General features: G+C 39.5%; 1 protein-coding gene across 11 annotated transcripts in view; it reads right to left on the bottom strand.

The window, feature by feature from the left end:
- Positions 1 to 22,929, bottom strand: part of Spag9 (sperm associated antigen 9) — a 131,650-nt gene that overhangs the window by 61,703 nt on the left and 47,018 nt on the right. For 4 of the 11 annotated variants that reach the window (XM_070028382.1, XM_070028379.1, XM_070028380.1 and 1 more), the window contains exons 5-6: positions 15,187 to 15,337; positions 2,641 to 2,682 (exon numbers count right to left, since the gene is read on the bottom strand). In XM_070028382.1, the coding sequence (XP_069884483.1) occupies positions 2,641 to 2,682; positions 15,187 to 15,337 (193 nt within the window). Of the gene's footprint in view, positions 1 to 2,640; positions 2,683 to 15,186; positions 15,338 to 22,107; positions 22,497 to 22,929 lie in introns of those variants that run through there. The other 7 variants (XM_070028385.1, XM_070028384.1, XM_070028383.1 and 4 more) reach the window with 4 other exon arrangements.

Genomic DNA, 22,929 nt, shown 5'->3' on the forward strand with positions numbered 1-22,929 from the left:
CCTTGTAATCCTAGCTGAGGAGGCGGAGATCTAAAGATCTTGTTTAGCAGTCAGCACAGGAAGATAATCAGAGACTCTTATCTTTAATTAATCAGCAAAAAGCTGGAAGTGGAGGTGTGGCTTAAGTGGTACTGCCAATCATGAGTGAAAAAGCCAAGTAAGAGCTGGAGGTGGCTTGGAATATGGCTCAGTGGTAGAGTGCTTGGCTAACATGCATGAAGCCCTAGATTCGATTCCTTAGCACCACATAAACAGAAAATGCCAGAAGTGGTGCTGTGGCTCAAGTGGTAGAGTGCTTGCTAGTCCTGAGAAAAAGCAGCTCAGGGACAGTGCCCAACCCCTGAGTTCAGCCCCAGAACTGGGGGAAAAGAAAAAAAAAAAAAAAAAGAGCTGAAGGCACTGAGTTCAAGTTCCAGTACCAGCACAACAAAAAAAGCCTTTTTAACCACACATGGTGGCTCATGCTTGCAATCCCAGCATTTAGGAAGCCGAAGCAGGAAGAATGCAAGTTCTAAGCCCACCTGGGATATATGGCAAGGCAAGACAAGACAAAACAAAACAAAACCCCTTCTCAACATACTGTAGGGTACTGTGGCATACACCTGTCATCCTAGCTACTTGGAATACTGACAGTGGTAGGACCGAGCTTCCAAAACTGTCCTGGTAGAAAAGCTGAGAGACTCTACCTCAATAGGAGAAGCTGGGCATGTTGTTGATACCTAAAATAGGTGGATTGTGGCTCAGGCATTCACCCAGGCAGGAAGTGAGACCCTATCTCAAAAATAATCAGCATTTGGGCGCTGATGGCTCATGCCTATAATCCTAGCTACTCAGGAGGCTGAGATATCAGGATTGTGGTTCAAAGCCAGCCTTGGCAAGAAAGTCTGTGAGATTCTTATCTCCAACAAACCATTCAGAAAACCAGAAGTGGCATTGTGGCTCAAGTGGTAGAGCACTGGCCTTGAGCTGAAGAGCTCAGGGACAATGCCTAGGCCCAGAGTTCAAGCCCCACAAGCAACAATCAATCAATCAATCAAAAAATAAAATAATCAGCATTGAAAAATAAAAAAACAAGAAAGTATAAAAAAGGCTGAAAGTATGGCTGAGTAGCACCTGTCTAGCAAATGTGAAGTTCTGAGTTCAAACCCCAGTAGGACAAAAAAAAGTGATTCAAAGATAATGTACAAAGGGCTGGGAAGGTGGCTCAGTGGTAGAGCGCTTGCTTTGCATGCTTGAGGCCCTGGGTTCGATTCCCCAGCACCACATAAGCAAAAAGAAAAAAAAAGCCGGAAGTGGCGCTGTGGCTCAGGTGGTAGAGCACTAGCCTTGAGCTGAAGAGCTGAAGGACAGCACCCAGGCCCAGAGTTCAGGCCCACTACCGTAACAAAAAAAAAAAAAAAAGATAATGTACAAAGCTGGGCTCTGGTGGCTCACACCTGTAATCCTAGCTACTCAGGAGGCTGAGATCTGAGGATCACAGTTCAAAGCCAGCCCAGGCAGGAAAGTCCGTGAGACTCTTATCTCCAATAAACCACTAGAAAACTGGAAGTGGCACTGTGGCTCAAGTGGTGAAGCACTCCCCTTGAGCTGAAGAGCTGAGGGACAGCGCCCAGGCCCAGAGTTTAAGCCCCACTACCGACCAAAAAAAAAAAAAAAAGATAATGTACAAATGGTCAATGAGCGTATGAAAAGGATTATTCTTTGTGTGTGTGTCAGTCATGGGGTTTGAGCTCAGGGACAGTGCCTGAGTTCTTTTGCTTGGGACTAGAACTCTACCACTTTGAGCCACATAGCACCACTTCCTGAAAAGTATTCTTAACCCACCATTAATTATTAGAGAAATAAAACCACAATGAGATAGCTTCTCACCCCTATTAGGATGGCCAACTATAAAAAACAAAATCCCAGTAACCATTTCAATTAGGATGTTAGGAAATCTGAAGCCTTGCCCATTGTTGTTAGTAGGATTGTAAAATGATGCTATTGCTCTGAAAAATAGTATGGAGGCTCCTCCAAACTAACTAACGAACTAAACAAACAAACAAATAAATAAATAAATTACTAAATAAAGAACAGAACTATCCTATCACAATTCCACCTCTGAGCATACATCTAAAAGAAGTGAAAATAGGGTCTCAGCATTGTTCACAATAGTCATGAAATAGACACAATTTAAATATTCATCAACAGATGAACAGGCAAACAAAATGGTACATAAATATAATGGAATAGAATGAGAGTTTCCCTGTGTACATTCGCCCTAAGGAAGGTATTGGTGCAAAACACGCCTTGCATACTTTGAACTCAGGAACTAATTCTTGGTAGGCAGGTGCTCCACCACTTAAATCTCAATCCTGCATACCAGTTCCCTTACCTAGAGTTTGATCAATTAATTTCCTCAGTATGTATTTATTTTTCCCTCCTTTATTTCAATTGCTTACTCTTGGAAGAATAATGTACAATTTATAGTAAATTAATGGCAACCATTGTAACTTATTTTTCTTTTATACTTCAGAGAATAACATCAATAATCTCTGAAACTGATCATGTGATATTGGGAGAATGGCAGTTTGAGGAAATAACCAATAGTTAATCTCTTTTGTTAACTATCTGTAAAATGTTTTGAAACATCATTCTCACCTCCTGTTCTACTGTCTTCAGAGGTTCAGGACTATGGCTGACCTGGGTAAGAAGGAAAGATTACAAAAGAGAGAAAAAAGTATGTATTTACTAGGTATTAACATATTTTTATCTTTGGCTTATACTACTTCTCATGATATAAAATTTACCTATTATCTACTATATTTAAAATGAGGGCTTTAGGGTTTGGCTTGTTTTGTTGTCTTAACATCACCTCCTCTAAGACTCTATGGTATTTTGAAGTAATGTTCTATATGAGACACTATCATTGGGTCAGGGTCCTACCTTGTATTTTTTGGTAAGCAGCTCATCAACACATTTTTCTATTTTCACAACTCTTTGAAAATCTTCCTGAAATTTATACCAGTCACATTTTGTACTTAACACACTAAATATTCCAGTATACTGGCAAACATTTACTACACCTTCCTTTCTCCTCACATCATTTCTGAGACTGTAAGGTAAAAACAAAATTCAAATTTTTTCAATTTTTTATAATTATTTTTATCCACATTTTCCCTCCCTGTGTTTCTCTTCAACACAATACAGCCTCAAATTTCAAATATTCCTGGTTTAAAAATTCATCAAAACAAACAAATATATATATATATATATATATTTTTTTTTTTTTTTTTTTGGTCGGTCGTGGGGCTTGAACTCTGGGCCTGGGCGCTGTCCCTCAGCTCTTCAGCTCAAGGCGAGCGCTCTACCACTTGAGCTACAGCACCACTTCCGGTTTTCTGGTGGTTTACTGGAGATAGGAGTCTCGCGGTCTTTCCTGCCCGGGCTGGCTTTGAACCGCGATCCTCAGATCTCAGCCTCCTGAGTAGCTAGGATTACAGGCGTGAGCCACCAGCGCCCGGCTTTTTTTTTTTTTTTTTTTTAATCGGTTGTGGGGCTTGAACTCTGGGCTTGGGCACTGTCCCTCAGCTCTTCAGCTCAAGGTGAGAACTCTACCATTTGAGACACAGTGCCATTTCTGGTTTTCTGGTGGTTTACTGGAGATAAGAGTCTCACAGATTTGGGGCTGGGAAGGTAGCTCAGTGGTAGAGTGCTTGCCTCACATGCATGAGGCCCTGGGTTCGATTCCTCAGCACCACATAAGCAGAAAAAGCTGGAAGTGATGCTATGGCTCAAGTGGTAGAGTGCTAGCCTGAGCTGAAGAGCTGAGGGACAGCTCCCAGGCCCAGAGTTCAAGTCCCATGACTGACCAAAAAAAAAAAGAAAGAAAGAAAGAAAGAAAAGAGTCTCACAGATTTTCCTGCCTGAGCTGGTCTTGAACCTTGATCCTCAGATCTTAGCCTTTTGAGTAGTTAGGATTACAGGCGTGAGCCACTAGCACAAGGCTTCTCATCAAATATTTTTGAAAGGCTAAAATATAGCTGCTTGCTTTGTCAAATTCTTTTATTTTACCCTCTGATAAATACTATACCAAGATCTAAAAGGAGGTACTACACAAGACTTCAATGTAAGCATCAAGGCAAAGAGAGCCTCTAGAAGCACCCACTTTCTAAGAAAAAAAAGCACAATCTATGTCTCAGACCTAGGTTCCAATTGCTACTCTTCAATAAAAGGAACCAGTGATCCTTGGAGAGGAAGTTGATTTTTCAGGGCTGAAGCACTTTATGGTGTCAGGAAGGAAAGAAGTACTTTAAAAAGGATGAGGTGAGGACTGGGAGGGTGGCTTAGTGGTAGAATGATTATCTAGCATGCATGAAGCTTGGGGTTCAATTCCTCAGAGCCACATAAACAAAAATAATAGTTTTTTTTTTTAAAAAAGGATGAGGTGGGGGCTGGGAAGGTGGCTCAATGGTAGAGCACTTGCCTTGCATGCATGAAGTCCTGGGTTCAATTCCTCAGCATCACACAAGCAGAAAAAGCCAGAAGTGATGCTATGGCTCAAGTGGTAGAGTGCTAGCCTTGAGCTGAAGAGCTGAGGGACAGCCCCCAGGCCCAGAGTTCAGGCCCCACGACCGGACCCCCCCAAAAAAAATAAAAAATAAAAAAAAGCCTTGGTGAATGTGCTTTGAGACTATAAACAACTTGCTTCTTTTTAAATTTTCAGCCACTGGTAAAAGCATCCATTTAGTGGACTTTGACCACAACAGTTATTAGTAAATATTGCTCATGATTATTTTCTGTATTCTCTAGGCTTCTATATTTATTAGTTGGAATTAAAACATAGCTATCCTCTTTCTGCCCTCCCATTCTTCCAATTTGGACTCACTGCATATGTAGACTATCTAGTGCTATTATTTCTTTAGTTTCTCAAATTATTCCACCTATGGACATTACAAGCTCTTTTACTGTACTCTTTGGATGTACCTCATCCTTTTTTTTTCCTCCCAGTTGTGGGGCCTGAACTCTGGCCTGGGCACTGCCCCTCAACTCTTTAGCGCCACTTCCGGCTTTTTTCTTATGTGGTGCTGAGGAATCGAACCCAGGGCCTCGAGCATGCAAGGCAAGTGCTCTACCATTGAGCCACCTTCCCAGCCCCAAGGCTTTTTTTTAAATATAAAAGGAAAAATAAACTGAGCATGGTGACATACACCTGTAATCACAGTACTTGGAAAAGCCAGTTTGGGCTACATAGTGAGACACTGTCTCAAAAAGGAGTGGTAGACCAGGGATGTAGCTATGTGGAAGACCCCCTGCCTAGATATGTAAAGCCCCAGGTTCTACCCCCAGTACTATGGGGGAGGAGGAAATGAACAGTCATATTACAGTGGCATATAACATATATCAGGTGAACAAAGAAACCAAAATAAATACCACTATGATATAGTGATAGTATAGTATTTTATCTCCTGATATGACACATTAAAGAAGGCATGTAGTAAATGTTTGTAATCCCTATACTCAGAGGCTGAGGAAAAAGGGGGCAAGTTTAATACCAGCCAGGACTATACAGTAAGTTTAAAACCAGCTATACTACATATTAAACCACATATTATGCTCTCTTTATTTTGAAAAATAAAGAAATAATAATAATGCTTCAGTCGTATTCTTAACAAAAAATCGTACATCATGAAAAATCATAAGAGAAGCCCAAATGGAGAGACATTTGACAAAATAACTAGTATTCTACATTTAAAGATCATTGAAGATGAGGAAAAAGAGACATGACACACAGCAAGAGACTAAAGAGATATAATGACTAAACACTAATCTGAGCTGTTATATAGTACTGAATCTGGATATTAACAGAAAAACTGGGGAAACTCAAACGCTAAGTCTGTAGTTTAGCTAATAGCATTATTAACCACCATTTTCTTATTTTTGAAAATAATTTTATGTTAGCATTCAGAGACGCTGGAAAAAGGTTTATGGGAACTATGCTATTTTTACAACTATCCTGAAGTCTAAAATTATTTTACAAGTTTTTTAAAACTTTATTTGAAATTTTTAAAATTACACATATACTTCATAATAGAACTTTAATAAAACAGTAGCAGGAAACAGTTGAGTTAGTATAGAGATTCAAGCTTGTAAAAAGTAAAAACAAAAAAAAAAACAAAAAAAAAAAACCAGAAACCATTTCAGAACTTAAGCACACATGGAGGAGGATGGAAAATTCTTTTCAACAATAATGCTGGCTCTGTTCAGAGTCTCCTGTTCTGTATGCTAAGCACATCCCCTGAAGAATGCAGATACACTGACCATTGCTTTCTCATACCAAACTCTGCTAACAAGAGCTACTCACAGCAGTTCTGCTCAAGTATTTCAAGTCACATGGTTTTAAGAGAACTTTAAAATTTGCACAAGTAAATACAATCCAATTACCTTTTAGTTAAAATTGTTGTTCTCACTCTAAATGTCACATTATACTAACAATCAACATCCCAGCATACTCTTTAAAGGAAATAATACTTTTCTGGAGTATGTACAACATGTGTGTATATATACATCTATGTATGTACACACATATATAATACATATATACATGCATACACACATCTATTATATATATATATATGCCATCCATGTAATTTTTATCTTGTTTTCTAGGCCTTGGTTGGTTATTCATTACAGCATTGTTTATAATAGCAAAATCTAAAAAAAGCTAAGGGTTCCATCAATAAAGACTGGCATTACAATTAGGAATATATAATCTTTCTCTTGCCCATCTTTATAATTCTGATGTGCCAATTATCTCTTTACTCTCATCTTCAATTTCTCCTATTGAATTCTAAGCACACAAACAATCTAGTCATTTCCATCCTAAAAATATCCTATCCTCTCCATCTCTACTTTAAGAAAGCCTTTTTCTTTCCTTCAACTCAATCTTTCTGGAGCAGGCTATACTCCTCATCTCTTCCTTTTATAATTCTGTTCACTATTCTTGTTACTGGCAACTTAAACTGCTCAAATCTACCCCACAGCAGGGTGCCGGTGGCTTACGCCTGTAATCCTAGCTACTCAGGATCATGGTTCCAAGCCAGCCCGGGCAGGAAAGTCCGTGAGACTCTTAGCTCCAATAAACCACTAGAAAACTGGAAGTGGAGGAGCTGTGGCTCAAGTGGTAGAGCGCTCGCCTTGAGCTGAAGAGTGCAGGGACAGCCCCCAAGCCCAGAGTTCAAGCACCACGACCGCCAAAAAATATATATATATATATCCATCCCACAAACTTACAAATTCAGTCCTCATTCTACTTGACTTCACTATACCAGATGACTGTTGACAATTCCTTCTACTTGAAAACTCATCCTTTGCCTGACAGAGCTAAAATCTCCTAAGGGTCTTCTCTGTTACAGTTGTTGCCAATGCCCTTTTCTTCCCATGCACCCTTTTACATCTCAATTCTAGTGCTTCTCCTCACTATCCTCCAACACAAACAAACACTGCTTTCCTCTGACACCCTATCCCTTAGCCTCTAATAGCCGATGCCTAACACTTCTCCTTAGGAAGGGCCTCCCTATTCTGTTTAGGATCTGACAGCCAGCATGCCTTCTGCAAGGATGTTCATTGTGAGGACCCAGACTTTCCACACTAGGCTATTCCCACATGGAAACTCTTCTAACATTACTTGGGCTAGGATACTTAACTCCAGTTATGTCCCACTAAAAGATTCATATCTATTGGATACTAATCTTGCTTAGACCTACACAATCGTTCTGGAACTAAATTTTGCAGAAAGAAAAGAGGAAGAGAAAATAAGACCATATTATACCATTAATTAGAGCTTTAAAGTAAGTCTATGTGGTAGGGAAAGTTTCTTCACTATTTTAAGAAAGTCTTCATTAGACTTGACCTTCTGCTCTCCATTTCCTACTTTATTTGTAACTTGTTCATGAATAAAATCAATTAGATGAAAAAATTTGCATTAACATGTTTGCCCTATATTTAGCACTTTTTTTTCTTTTTTGTTGGTCATGGGGTTTGAACTCAGGGCCTGGGCTCTGAGCTTTTCTGCTCAAGGCAAGAAATCTACCACTTTGCACCACAGCATCACTTCCAGTTTTCTGGTGGTTAATTGGAGATAAGATGCTCACCAACTTTCCTGCCCAGGCTGGCTGGCTTCAAACTTTTAATCCACAGATTTCTGCCTCCTGAGGAGCTAGGATTACAGGTATGAGACACTGGCACTCAACTACACTGGGCATTTTTAAACTCATTTTTAACAGAACAGCTTTATTCATTTGGCTTCCTTTAAAAAAAAAACACCAAAAAACAAAAAGTCTTTTATAAGTCCTCCATACAAAATCTTGGGTAATCATGCCATGTAAAATCCCTTTACTCAGCTGGGCTGATGGCCCAAGCCTGTAATCCTAGATACTCAGGAGGCAGAGATTTGAGTTTCATGTTTCAAAACAAACCCAGGGCAGGAAAGTGTGTGAAAATCTTTCTCCAATTACCCACCAAAAAGCTAGAAGTGAAGGTGTAGCTCAAAGTGGCAGAGTAAAAAAGCACAGGAATGGCACCCAGGCCCTCAGTTAAAGCCCCAGTACTGTTCCCCTGTCCCATCCCCTCACCTCCTCCCCCCCCACCCCAAAATCCTCTGCTTTCTGTCTTGAAATAATCTCTAAACTCCATTTAAGGATTATCAGTAGGGTTCCAGAACCAAATATGGTGGCATGTGTCTGCTATGCTAGCAGTTGGGAAGTGAAGGCATGAAGATCAAAAATTTGAGGACAAAGTTACACAGTAAGATTCTGTTTAAAAAAAAAAAGTTTCAGATGAGGCTTCGTTGTAAACTGTGTTGTTTGGATTGGCTTTGAAAGGGGGTATATTTCATGGTGATAATCAGTCAAGGCAAAACTTCTATGTGCAGAAACTAGAAAGAAAAGCAACTGGGTATATAGGTTAAAAATTCAGGGAAGATGGGCTGGGAAGGTGGCTCAGTGGTAGAGCGCTTGCCTTGCATGCATGAGGCCCTGGGTTTGATTCCTCAGCACCACATAAGCAAAAACAAAAAAGCCAGAAGTGGCGCTGTGGCTCAAGTGGTAGAGCACTAGCCTTGCGCTGAAGAGCTGAGGGACAGTGCTCAGGCCCAGAGTTCAGGCCCCACAACCAGACCCAATAAATAAATAAATAAATAAAAATTCAGGGAATAAGTCAAAATCAAAGAAGTCAAAGATACTGAAACTTGTCAACATCAATATGTATATGAGTTTTACAGACACAGATCTAACAAGATTAAGAAAAGCCTGGTTTTAGGCCTGGTTCTCCAACATTTAGAGGACCAAAAGTTGAAGCAAAACCAATAAGCAAGAAGGACTGGTGAAGAAAGTCAAGTGTTTGGAGGAAGGAGGGAGAAATCTTAGAAGTAAAGTGAAAGAAATTATTTCAAGAAGTAGAATGTACTCACATTGGTCAAATACTTCTAAAAGGCAAAGTAAGAACAAAAAATTTTCTGCCAGATCTGGAAAGGATGTTTTTTGGTAATTTTGACCAAAGGAAAGTTGATACAACAGGTAAGAAAGTCTAAGAGGAATAGGGATAAAGAGGAAACCCGCTCCTTAACAATGCCTAATGTGGCCCTACCTTAGGGCCTGTACAGTTGCTATATCTCATCTTCCTGGCATATCTACCTCCCCTCCATCCCTCTAGACCTTTCCAAAAATCTGCAATCACAAAATAAGTACCTTTCTCCATTAATTACTTTTTAGTTTACCTTTTCTTTTTCTTCTCTCTTTATTATGTTACTAGCCACATACTACCTGTACAAATTAAGGGTTTCACTGTACATTTCATATTTCTATCTATCTTTTACTGATCCTGTGCACTTCACTTCTTTTGTTTTTTTTAATTTTGGAGGAACTAGGGTTTGAGTTCAGGACTTGAGTTTTCTAGGCAGGTACTCTGCCACTTGAGCCACAACTCCAGCCTAAGCTTGCTTTAACAGCACTTAGCAAAACTTAAAATCCTATGATTTTACCATTTGTGTGCTTGTTTGTCTATCTCCACTGAGATAAGACTACGATAAGTCAAGAAATAATGTACTACGACTGGGAAGGTGGCTCAGTGGTAGAGTACTTGCCTTGCATGCTCGAGGCCCTGGGTTCGATTCCTAGCACCACATTAGAAAAAAAGCTGGAAGTGGCACTGTGGCTCAAGTGGTAAGAGTGCTAGCCTTGGGCTGAAGAGCTGAGGGACAGCACCCAGGCCCAGAGTTCAGGCCCCACGACCAGACCCAAAAAAAAAAAAAAAAAGAATGTACTACAACTATTTAAAGATAATAAAAGTAAGCTTGAAAAGAATGTATAACAACTTTTAGGGAATTTTCTAAGTATATCATTCTTAGAAAATCTGCACAATGATTTATAACCTCAGTGGGAAATTTCCCATATAGTAACAAAGTTGGTAACTTTGTAATCATTGGCAAATGTCCTTACTACTCTTCGGCCACAAGGTTTACTATTTGTTGACCCCAAGTCCTCTGCTTATAACCCACTATGTGATTTTTATCATAGAACATTTTCATTTTAACCTAACTGGAGAAAAACTATGCTAGCAAAATTCATGTTAGTCATCAATTTTTTCATACTGAAATCAAATCATGAAGTACATAGTAAAAATAAGGAAATAGAGGTCATCTCAAAGTTCTCAGAAGAAATGAAAGTTATAGGGTATTTTCAATTATAACTCTACTCCAATTCCTATCTCACATGGAAACCAAGATGAAAGACATGCCTTCTGGTCCATAAAGGAACTCAATCTGTGATTCCGGCCCTTGATAAAGTCAGAGAATGACATCTGATTCTTTATAAGGGTTTCACTAAATAATAAATTATTTCTAATTGTCAGACATTTTGTAATATACCACTTCTTTCTTGACAAGTAATCGATTGAGTCTTTAGCTTTTTTAGTAGTTCCATGCTTAGACCAAGTATGTTTATGTGGGTGTGTAGGCTGATTTGGAAACTTTCTGGGGGGTACTGGTCTTACTATTTTCAGTCAGGACACAAAAGGTCCTTGGGTTTAAATCCCCATTAATCATTTCTTAATTGGTTTATAACCTGCCAGTAAAGTTCTGCCACAGCTTGTCACTGGATTAAATAACAAAGAGAATTAGAATAATCTGTCTCTCTCTTACAATCTAATTTATTTTTGTTTCCATGGTACTAGAGTTTAAACTCAGAGCCTTGCACTTGCTAGGCAAGTGCTGCTCTACTGCTTAGTCACACATCTAGCCCAGTTTTTCTTTTTTTTTTTTTTTAATTTTTTTTATTGTAGAGATACTATACGGAGGGTTACAGTTACATGAGTGAGGTAATGAGTACACTTCCACTTTCTCTTGAACATTGTTACCCCCTCCATTGTTTTCCACCTACCATCCCCTCCCTCCCTCCCTTCCCCAAGGTTCTTTTTTTTTTTTTTTTTTTTTGATCGTGATTAAGTGATTACTTAATTTCCGGTAATTCACAGTATTGTGGAATAATGATGCTCATTTAAAGTCACAAGTTCATTCTAACTTTCCTGGAGCAAATTGTCTATCACAGTCTGTAATATATAACGGTGCTCATATGTTATATACCATATATGTGATCAGCAGCATGGGGATATTTAGTAGTGGTTCAACCAGATGAATGGGAGTTCTTTGTTTCTTAAGTCCTGTTAGTTTTGTCATATCACCTAACATTTTGGATTCATCATCCACTTATCAGGGAGACCATGTACTGTTTGTCTCTTCGTTCTTGGCTTACCTCGCTCAACATGATTCCTTCTAGCTCCATCCATTTCCCTGCAAATGCCATTATTTTGTCATTTCTAATGGCTGCATAATATTCCATTGTGTATAGATACCACAATTTTTGGATCCATTCATCTGTGGTGGGGCATCTAGGTTGTTTCCATATCCTAGCTATTGCGAACAGTGCTGCAATAAACATGGAGGTGCACGTGTCCTTGTATATTGGTTCCTGTTGTTCAGGGTAGATGCCTAGAAGTGGTATGACTGGGTCGTAAGGGAGGTCAATCTTTAGCTTTCTAAGGACCCTCCAGACTGCTTTCCAAAGTGATTGTATGAGTGTACATTCCCACCAGCAGTGTAATAGCGTTCCTCGTTCTCCACATCCCCTCCAGCATTTGTCGTTTAGCCCAGTTTTTCACTGGTTATTTTTGAGATACATTCCTTCCAGGAATTTGCCTGAGCATTGATTACACTACTTTAGACTTCCAATTTTTGCTATGATGACCAGAGTATACTATTGAGTCTGGCTGAGATGGAGTCTTGCAGACTTTTCTGTGAGGGCAGGTGTAGAAACAGGATGTTCCCATTCTGTCTTTTACATAGCTTGGGACGATAGGCACATACTACTATGCCCAATTATTGGTTAAGGAATTTCTCAAACTTTTCTATCTGGGCTGCCCTCAAACTAGGAGAGTCTGTTTCCAAGTAGCTAGGATTACCGGTGTGAACCAATGATGCCCAGCCAATAATTTTCTCTTTGGTACATTTTTAGGTAATAATTAAAATATAGCTACCATATTGTATACCTTTTTGATATTAATGAGGTATTCCTTTTGTTTTGGGAAAAGGGATGAGTGTTTTGAAAAACCCATTTAATCTACATGCAAGCCGGGCGCTGGTGGCTCACACCTGTAATCCTAGCTACTCAGGAGGCTGAGATCTGAGGATCGCGGTTCAAAGCCAGCCCGGGCAGGAAAGACCATGAGACTCCTATCTCCAATAAACCACCAGAAAACCGGAAGTGGCGCTGTAGCTCAAGTGGTAGAGTGCTCGCCTTGAGCTGAAGAGCTGAGGGACAGCGCCCAGGCCCAGAGTTCAAGCCCCACAACTGACAAAAAAAAAAAAAAATCAACTGTGGCCATTGGAGTAAAAAATGAGCGAGAGGGGGCTGGGAAGGTGGCTCAGTGGTAGAGTGCTTGCCTTGCATGCATGAGGCCCTGAGTTCGATTCCTCAGCACCACATAAGCAGAAAAAAAAAGCCGGAAGTGGCGCTGTAGCTCAAGTGGTAGAGTGCTAGCCTTGAGCTGAAAAGCTAAGGGACAGCACCCAGGCCCAGAGTTCACAACCAGATTAAAAAAAAAAAAAAGATTGAGCTTGAACTAATACTGAACATGATTAACATCTACCAAATTGAACAAGATGCAGGGAAAAGGAATAGTTTTGTTTTGTTTTGTTTTGTTTTTTTGGCCAGTCTTAGGGCTTGAACTCAGGGCCTAGGTACTGTCCCTGAGCTTCTTTTGTTCAAGGCTAACATACCACCACTTGAGCCACAGCTCCATTTCTGCCTTTTTTTTCCTGTTTATGTGGTACTGAGGAATTGAACCCAGGGCTTCATGCATGCAAGACAAGCACTCTACCACTAAGCCACCTTCTCAGCCCCAAGGGATCTTATTGTTAAAAATACTATAGACTCGGTATAGTGGTTCATACCATAATCCTAACTACTCATAAGGCAGAGATCAGAACCATTATGTTTCCAAGTATGGGCAAAAGTTAGTAAGATGCTCATCTCAACAAATAAGCCAGGCTCAGTGGCACAAAAAGGATAGGGAGGATAATTGTGGCCTGAGGATGGTCCTGGTGGTATTAAAAAACAAACAAGCAAAACAATCAGCAAGCCCCTATCCAAAAAATAAAGACAAATGAGGTAGAGTGGCTTCTTAGTAAGCAAGAGGCCCTTAGTTCAACTTGCAGTACTGCTAAAAATGAAAAAATGTAACATCTAAAACAGGTAATTCATTTTAAAAAATCTTATTTGGAATACCTACAATATGCTGTACTTTTTTCTATGTGCTGGAAACACAAAAGGAAATACAACTCCATCTCCTGGAATTTATCTTCTCAGTGTGAAAAAGAAACAAGGCAAATAAATAAATGGAAAGATATTAAGAGCTAGTAAGAACTATCTCTACATTCTAAGATCATGTATGTATTATGAAGAAAAATATGAAAAAGGAGATAGTGTTTAAATGAAGTACTTGTATCCTAACAGGTGGCCTATGTGTTTTATGACAGGGTAGATTTTTGTTGTTGTTTTTGGTCATGGGGCTTGAACTCTGGGCCTGAGTGCTGTCCCTCAGCTCTTCAGCTCAAGGCCAGTGCTCTACCACTTGAGCCACAGCGCCACTTCCGGCTTTTTCTGTTTATGTGGTGCTGAGGAATCAAACCCAGGGCCTCAGGCATGCAAAGCAAACATTCTACCACTGAGCCAACTTCCCAGGCCCAGGGTAGATTTTATAATATAACAAGGCTTCTTTTTTATAATCAATCTTTAAACATATTCATACAGAACATAACTTTAAAGTTTTGTTTTTGAGGTAGGGTCTTGGTATATTGCCCAGGTTAGTCTCAAACTCCTAGGCTCAAGCAACCATCCTGCCCTAGCTTCCACAGCAATTGGTATCAAAGAATAGGACACCTTTCTAATTTAAAATAAAAAGGTTTTTTGTTTTTTTTGTTTTTTGTTTTTTGTTTTTGCCAGTCCTGAGGCTTGAACTCTGGGCCTGAGCATTGTCCCTAAGCTTTTATGCTCAAGGCTAGGGCTCTACTACTTGAGCCACAGCTCTACTTCTGGCTTTTTGTGGTTAATTGGAGATAAGAGTCTCATGGACTTTCCTGCCTGGGCTGGCTTCTAACCAGGATCCTTAGATCTCAGTCTCTTGAGTAGCTAGGCTGAAAAATGTGAGCCACTAGCCTCTGGCAAAGATTTAAAAAGTGAATTATTAGTGTATCTTCACTCTTAGGGATGTAATTCAGTGGTAGAGAACATGAATATAAAGTCCTGGTCTGATTCCCTGATATGTAAACAAACAAAGAAACATACAATATAATTATGCTGACTTACAACATATCTACATTCATATTATGTAGTTTAAATAAACTAGAAATTCATTTCTATCGTTAATATGCCAAGCAAGATGTAACAATGCTTCATTTTGTTTTCCTATATAACAAACAGAATACTAAAAACTTATACATACATAGAAAAGCTCATTTCCCATTTTTAAAAAATGTATCAATTTTACAAGATAAAATGCATATAAACTATTATTATACTCTGGTTATCTGTTACTTCTATTTAGATAAAAAGTTTATAAAATGCAACCTGGCAACTTCAAGAGAATAAAGCTTACCTTCAGACTGGTATGGGAACGTGGTTGACTTAATTCCTGAAATTTCCACTGCTCTGATCCTGGGGTCTCACCTCCTTTCTGAGTGTCAGGTGTAAGCAATCCATCTCCAGCAGGTAATGGGAAAATCCCTAATGATATAGGGCGTTCTTTTCTATTTGAAGAGGAGAGAAAAAAAATTAAACATTCACTTATTTTTATTTTGCCATTGGGTTGTCACAATTTTGTAATAAACAGTGATTCTTAAGTCATACTGTCTGTCTGTCCAGCTGATAAGTGAACCTGTCAAAGAAAAGTCTACGAAGGGGGAAGGTGTCTCAGTGGTAGAGCACTTGCCTTGCATGTTCGAGGCCCTGAGTTCAATTCCTCAGCACCACATTAAAAAAAAGCTGGAAGTGGCGCTGTGGCTCAAGTGGTAGAGTGCTAGCCTTGAGCTGAAGAGCTGAGGGACAGCGCCCAGGCCCAGAGTTCAGGCCCCATGACCAGACACCCCCCCCCCCAAAAAAAAGAAGAGAAGTCTACAAAATTTAAATTAGCCTCAGAAATTAATTTAGAAAAATGTCAAGAAAGTTTAGGAAATATGGTTAAGTTACTGATAACTCTTCCCCTGGATGTAGTCAAAGGTCTAGCCTAGTTTCACTTGAAGTGTTATGGAGCAACTGCAGCCTTTTCCTTTAAAGGAGCCCAGCCTAGGGCTGGGAAGGTGGCTCAGTGGTAGAGCGCTTGCCTTGCATGCATTAGGCCCTGGGTTCAATTCCTCAGTACCACATAAGCAAAAAGAAAAAAAGCCAGAAGTGGTGCTGTGGCTCAAGTGGTAGAGCACTAGCCTTGAGCTGAAGAGCTGAGAGACAGTGCCCAGGCCCAGAGTTCCAGCCACACGACTGGACCCCCCCCCCAAAATAAATAAATAAATAAATAAAGGAGCCCAACCTCTGCTCCTAGATATCCCACAGCCTCATGCTAGTCCCCAAGTGTTTGCTGAAGCCTCTTCAGCCCAGTAACCCTTTCTGCCTAGACAGAAATCTGTATACAAATTGAATCAAGGCTATTAAATAAATGGCAAAAAGAACTAAAAAAGATTTTTCTCTTTCCTAAAGTAGAAAAGTTGTATTGTTCCATATACCACACTATAAGGGTCCCTTTTCAGGAATAATACATAAGAGAAATACTGAGTTTTCTTCCAAACAAGCAGCCCCCAAAATTCTATGAAAGAATTGTTGACTATCAATGTTTTATGGAAAATTTCAATAGATAAAACTTATCATTTTAATAATAATAAAATTTCAACAAGAAACATATGCTTTGTTGATCTAAAGTTTCCAAATGCAAATGCTTTTAAAAGGATAGAAATGAGGTTACTATAACAGTTGATAATTCATCATTTCTTTACACTAAAATGCAGGTAGGAAGAACAATAAGAGACAGGATTTGGGGGCTTGGAAGGTGGCTCAGTGGTAGAGTGCTTGCCTTGCATGCATGAGGATTGATTCCTCAGCATCACATAAGCAGAAAAAGCCAGAAGGGGCACTTTGGCTCAAGTGGTAAAGCACTAGCCTTGAGCTGAACAGCTGAGGGACAGCGCCCAGGCCCAGAGTTCAAGCCCCACAACCGACAAAAAAAGAGAGAGAGACAGGATTTTAATACTAAATCTGTTTGTACCAGAACAATAATTTTATTAAATTAAGGTAGTCATCTATTCAATTTTCTATCACTTATCACTGATCCATCCCTCATGCTAGTCAGCAACAAGGTTTATTTTTAGCAACAAAGTTTTTATAAGTCAATGTCAAAAAGAGGCATCATTTGTTATTTCTCTACCAAATAATACAGTAATATATTTGACATGTCAACAGTTCCATAGTATGGAACTTGTTCCTTATTTTATTTTATTTTTTGGGGGGGTCCGGTCGTGGGGCCTGAACTCTGGGCCTGGGCGCTGTCCCTCAGCTCTTCAGCTCAAGGCTATTGCTCTACTACTTGAGTCACAGCGCCACTTCCAGCTTTTGTACCTTATTTTAAATTATATCTTTTCTGTTCCTTTAATTTTAAAATGTCCTTTCTTTTTATTAAAGAACATATAGGTGTTGATAGTGAGGTTTTCTCCTCCCCAAATCAAAAATGCAAGGCAAGCGCTCTACCACTGAGCCACCTTCCCATCCCCAAAAATGCAAAGTTGTCAATCTGATATTTATCTTAAATTTTGAGAAGAGAAAATCCTAGAGTCTAAGACTACTAGTTGACCTCTATTTTCTTTTATTTATTTTTAAGTAGTTGTTCAAAGGTGTTGCCATTCAACAAAGCATTTTATGAATACATTGTGCCTGGTCAGTGTTACTCCTTTCAACATTCTTACCCCTCCCTCTCAACCTCCTTGACTTCCATGGTATAACACATACTCTTTTTCAGAGTTAAGTAAGAAGTGACTGGGAATTTAATCAGACTCGAGTCTAATAGAAAGCTTTATAACCCAAAATACAAAGGTAACTAGGAAGATAACAGACTTCAAATGAATTATCACACTGCAAACAAATCAAAATATAAGCTACATATTACAGTATCTTCTTATATACTGCCAACACATTTTCATATATATTACCTTAAAAAAAAAAAAAAAGCGGGGCTGGGAAGGTGGCTCAGTGGTAGAGCGCTTGCCTTGCATGCATGAGGCCCTGGGTTTGATTCCTCAGCACCACATAAGCAAAAACAAAAAAGCCAGAAGTGGCGCTGTGGCTCAAATGGTAGAGCACTAGCCTTGAGCTGAAGAGCTGAGGGACAGCACCCTGGCCCAGAGTTCAGGCCCCATGACTGGACCAAAAAAAAAAAAAAAAAAAAAAAAAGCTTTAAATGGTTGGAGGTATAAATTCAGGCCTACCTTTCCTACTTTGGAGTTGGACTGCTCTGCCCCTGGGGAGCAGTATTTGGACTTTTGGCAATTTATATGCTCTGTGCTTGACTTTTTTCCTCTGAAGGTACTTAAATCTCATTGGATCCAGGTGCCGGTGGCTCATACCTGTAATCCTAGCTACTCAGGAGGCTGAGATCTGAGGATCGAGGTTCAAAGCCAGCCAGGGCAGTAAAGCCCGTGAGACTCTTATCTCTAATAAAACACTAGAAAACCGGAAGTGGAGCTGTGGCTCAAGTGGTAGAGCGCTTGCCTTGAGCTGAAGAGCACAGGGACAGCGCCCAAGCCCAGAGTTCAAGCCCCACGACTACCCCCACTTCCCCCCCCAAAAATGCTTTAAATGGTTGAAGGTATAAATTCAGGCCTAACTTTCCTACTAAATCTGCAGTTCAGAATACAAGTAGAAGCAGTGCCAGTGGCTCATGCTATTCAGGAGGTTGAGATCTGAAGATCTCAAAGCCTGCCTGGGCAGGAAAATATATGAGACATTTATCTCCAATTAACCACCAGAAAACCAGAAGGGGCATTATGACTCAAAGTGGTAGATTATTAGACTTGAGCAATAAACCTTGGGGATAGCACCAAGCCCCAAGTTCAATCCCCACAACTGACCTAGAAAAGAAAAAAGAAGTTAGAATTCCCAACTTTTTATTTTGCTTTTTTCAGTCATTCAGAGAAACTGCTCTGTAGTAACAGGACTTCTCTTCAGATACTAATTAACAGTCTGACAATAGGGCCAATAATGCTTTGCATTACTCTCTGGAAAAAAAGTATATTGCCATATACTCCTCTTGTTATTGCATTAATAAATTACACACATGAGTTGAGGGGAGGAAAAAAAGGCATGTAATTATGCAAATTCAACAGAATTTTACTTTTAAAAAGAAACACTTAGAAGAAAACTGTAGTGCTATACTATATTGGTAGGCATCTTTGCTACTACATGTATTTAATTGTCACAAAAATAACTAGAGAGAGAGAGAGAGAGATCGATCTGTAGAAAAATACCAACAGGCAGATTTATACCCCAAGATTGAAACACTAGCTATCACTCTCTAGTAATACTACCCCTAATATATATAAAAACAAAGCTATCATCAACTGTTTCCAATTAACCACCAAAAAGCTGGAAGTGAAGATGTGGTTCATATGGTAGGGGGCTACCCTTGGGCACAAAAGTTCAAGGACAGCACCCAGGCCCAGAGTTCAAGTCCTGGGACTGGCACAGTAAAATATATACATACATACATACATACATACTTCATAGATATGTCTACTTTAAAGGATGCATTTGTTGAACACTCACCAGGTGTTCAGGTACTGATCCAGATAATTTATTAACTTATCTCTTTTAATCCATACCAGAACACTGGGATTACTTTTCCGGTTTTCAGAGTAGAACTAATTATGCTCAAAGACTTTAAGTAATAGTAACTGGCCAGGATTAAAAGCCAACTCTAGCAAGGCCCTTGTGGCTCCACCTATAATCCTAGCTACTCAGGAGGCTGAGATCTGAAAGATCAAGGTTTGAAGCCAGCCCAGGCAGTAAAATCTGTGAAACTCTTATCTCAAATTAACTACCTAAAAACCAGAAGTGGAGCTGTAACTTAAAGTGATGGAGCAGTAGACTTGAGCAAAAACTCTGGGACAGCGCCCAGGCCCTGAATTGAGTTCAAGCCCTACACAGGATCAAAAACAAAAATAAAAAGTCAGCTCTGGTTTAAAAAAAGGTGACTATGAAATCAATATGATTGTGCAATTTACTATATACATATATAATTTAATTAAATGCAAATCTAATCTCACTTTTGGGGAGGATGAGAGGGGGATCAGTAATGGGGCTTGAACTCAGGTCCTGGGTGCCATCCCTGTGTTTTTAAAATGATCCAATGAGATTTAAGTACCTTCAGAGGAAAAAAGTCAAGCACAGAGCATATAAATTGCCAAAAGTCCAAATACTGCTCCCCAGGGGCAGAGCAGTCCAACTCCAAAGCCCCTCTTACCCACTTCCTGGCACTTTCTTCTCAAATGGATCTTAAGACAACATTAATCTTAGTTTAATAATTTTATGCTGGGTGCCAGTAGCTTACACTTGTAATCCTAGCTACTCAGGGGACTAAGTTCTGAGGTTTACAATTCAAACCCAAATCAGGTAGACAAATCTATGAGACTCTTATCTCCAACTAACCAGCAAAAAGTGAAGGTGTCACTTACCAGACCAACCTTGAGTAAAAACCCACTCAAGAAAGAAAGGTCAGTGGCTCTGTGGCTCAAAGTGGTAGAGCCCTAGTCTTAAGCAAAAGAGCTCCAGGACAGTGCGCAAGCCCTGAGTTCAAACCCCATGACTGACCCAAAGGGGGAAAAAAAAGAAGAATTGCTAAGAAAGAAAGGTCTTGCGGGGTGCCAGTGGCTCACGCCTATAATCCTAGCTACTGAGGAAGCTGAGATCTGAGGATCACAATTCAAAGCCAGCCCTGGAGGGAAAGTCCTTGAAACTCTTATCTCCAATAAGCCACCAGAAAACCGCAAGTGGCGCTGTAGCTCAAGTAGTAGAGCACTAGCCTTGAGCTGAAGAGCTGAAGGACAGAGCCCAGGCCCAGAGTTCAAGCCCCACAACTGATCACACACACACACAAAAAAATTTGCCCAGGCCCTGAGTTCAAGCTCCATGGCCAACAACAACAACAAATAATGATAATAATAATAATAATTTTTTTCTTGTGTCTATACATTTTTTAGTTCCTTAAAGCCTCAATATACAGATCTATATGCAAATCTTTTGTACTAATAATACATACAAGTAATTAGAGCCGTTCCTGAGTTTTTATTAATCAGGAAGGAGCTAGGCATAGTGGTGTATGTATAGATAAGAGAACTAGGAATTTGGGGGCTAGCCTGGGCACTACTTAGAGTTCTAGGCTAGGCTGAGCTCCATATACTATCTCTAAATAAATAGAAAGATAATACACACATACATACATAATTCAACACTTAGTTAAGACTGTAGATGAAATCTAATTTGTGTCTTTAATTAAAATTGAATATGAACTGGCCTACAAAAGAAAAGGAACACATTGAAGGACCTAACTACTTGAATTGTTCTTAATTTATCTAAGTCCACAATTAGTATTTACATATTTTGTAACTGTTTAAATAATAAAAACTATGTATTCTGAACCTTCTCTTAAAATCATGTACAAAACAGAAATCTGAACAAACCAGATACTTTGAGTTTGATATATTACAAAACATTAAAAGCCCAAACTGTAAGCCTCTAAAATGCAAAAGATGGCTCTTACAAGCTACAAGCAGAGCAAACAGCAATAAAGCTACAGAGATTAATGACTACCCCCACAAATAGGCATGGGTATTTATCACCCAGGACTACAAAGAAAAGAAAGGGTGACATCTGACCCAACAATAGTGAATAGGCTTTGCAAAGCTTTCCCAACTTTGATGTGCGGAAATGCACTGCTGCCCTAAAAAGTTGAAATTCTTTTACTTTAAAATATATTTTATTTTAGGAGGAAAACATTTAAATTTTTGCTTCCTGTGAGCTGTTATTAAAATTGTAAAATTTTAACTTAATAGCAAAACCTCCATCAGGCAAAGGATAAAAATTAGAACAAAATTAATCCATGGCCTATGACTAATTTTTTGCAAGATCTATCTAGCATAAAAGATATTTGTTCCTAAATGCTCAGAAGCTAAGCCCAGAGGTTGTACACACTTAAACCTGGTGCTCTACTCTGGCTCTCAGTTCACTCTTTGAACATTATCTCTAAAACAAGATCACAATGACCTTGTATAATATAAAAACCCTTTTCTTTGGTCAGAAATTTCTAAACACAAAGCAATATGCCTAAGTGGTGGCCTCCAAATTACTATAAATAGTAATAGACATTCTAGCTTCAGGCCATTTTCTATTGTTTCAATCTGCAATAGAAATGGTTACAAAGCAGACCATGGCAATAAAATTTCTTAAAACCAGCCACGCAGGGGCTTCCAAAAGACTAGAGTACCTGAGTATCCTTGGTAGGTTCTGCGTCAGAGCTGGCACACCAGTAGAAATAGAAAAGTGCACAAGCAGCAAAACAGAGAGAGATACTAAGATAGCAGAATTAATGACCACCGCCCCGCCAACAAAGCCAAACACAAACAGCAGCATGCATCCAGGACTCATGGCGCTGTGCTGGCATGGTGAAACGTCCGAACCAGGAGGCCTACACGGGGGCCAAAGGAATATCTTTGTAGTGAGGATCTGTCATTCAGCTGCTGCCACAAAAACAATGCCATCAGCAGCAGCTTTCCACTCCATCCTGCAGCGGCTCCCAAGCGATGACGTCATTCCGCTATCCTCACCTCATAACCATAGAGCTGCTGCTCCTAGCATTTATGCAGCAATCCAGAGCGACAAGCAGCCTGTTAACTATTTTCCTCTCTAGTAAGAATCCTAGCTTAGCTCATTGGCTACAATGCTAGAGATCTACATAATTTATTCATGCTCCTACACCAAACAGATGGCTAGCTAATCCTTTCAAACATGCCTCTCTGCAACAGAAAGGACCAACAATATAGGAGAAATAAAAATATTTTTGCATTTCCACAAACTAGAAAATTTCATACCTAGTTTAATTTTCATTAAGTAACAAAAACAATCAAAATACTGTTTTGATATGCTGTTTATATAAGCATAGGTCACAATATGCCTTTATAATAGTGAAGTTTCTTTCTATGTTTCCACGCTTTTCTCTCGTACAGCATTCCAACCACAGAGAGAGCTTTCTGAATCAGCCTAACTATTGTTCCAGGATTAAAGAACAAAAGAAACAGAAATAAAAAAG

The sequence above is a fragment of the Dipodomys merriami genome, unplaced genomic scaffold (genome assembly GCF_024711535.1).
Source record: "Dipodomys merriami isolate MVZ:Mamm:240054 unplaced genomic scaffold, mDipMer1.0.p SCAF_19, whole genome shotgun sequence".
Classification (NCBI taxonomy): domain Eukaryota; kingdom Metazoa; phylum Chordata; class Mammalia; order Rodentia; family Heteromyidae; genus Dipodomys; species Dipodomys merriami.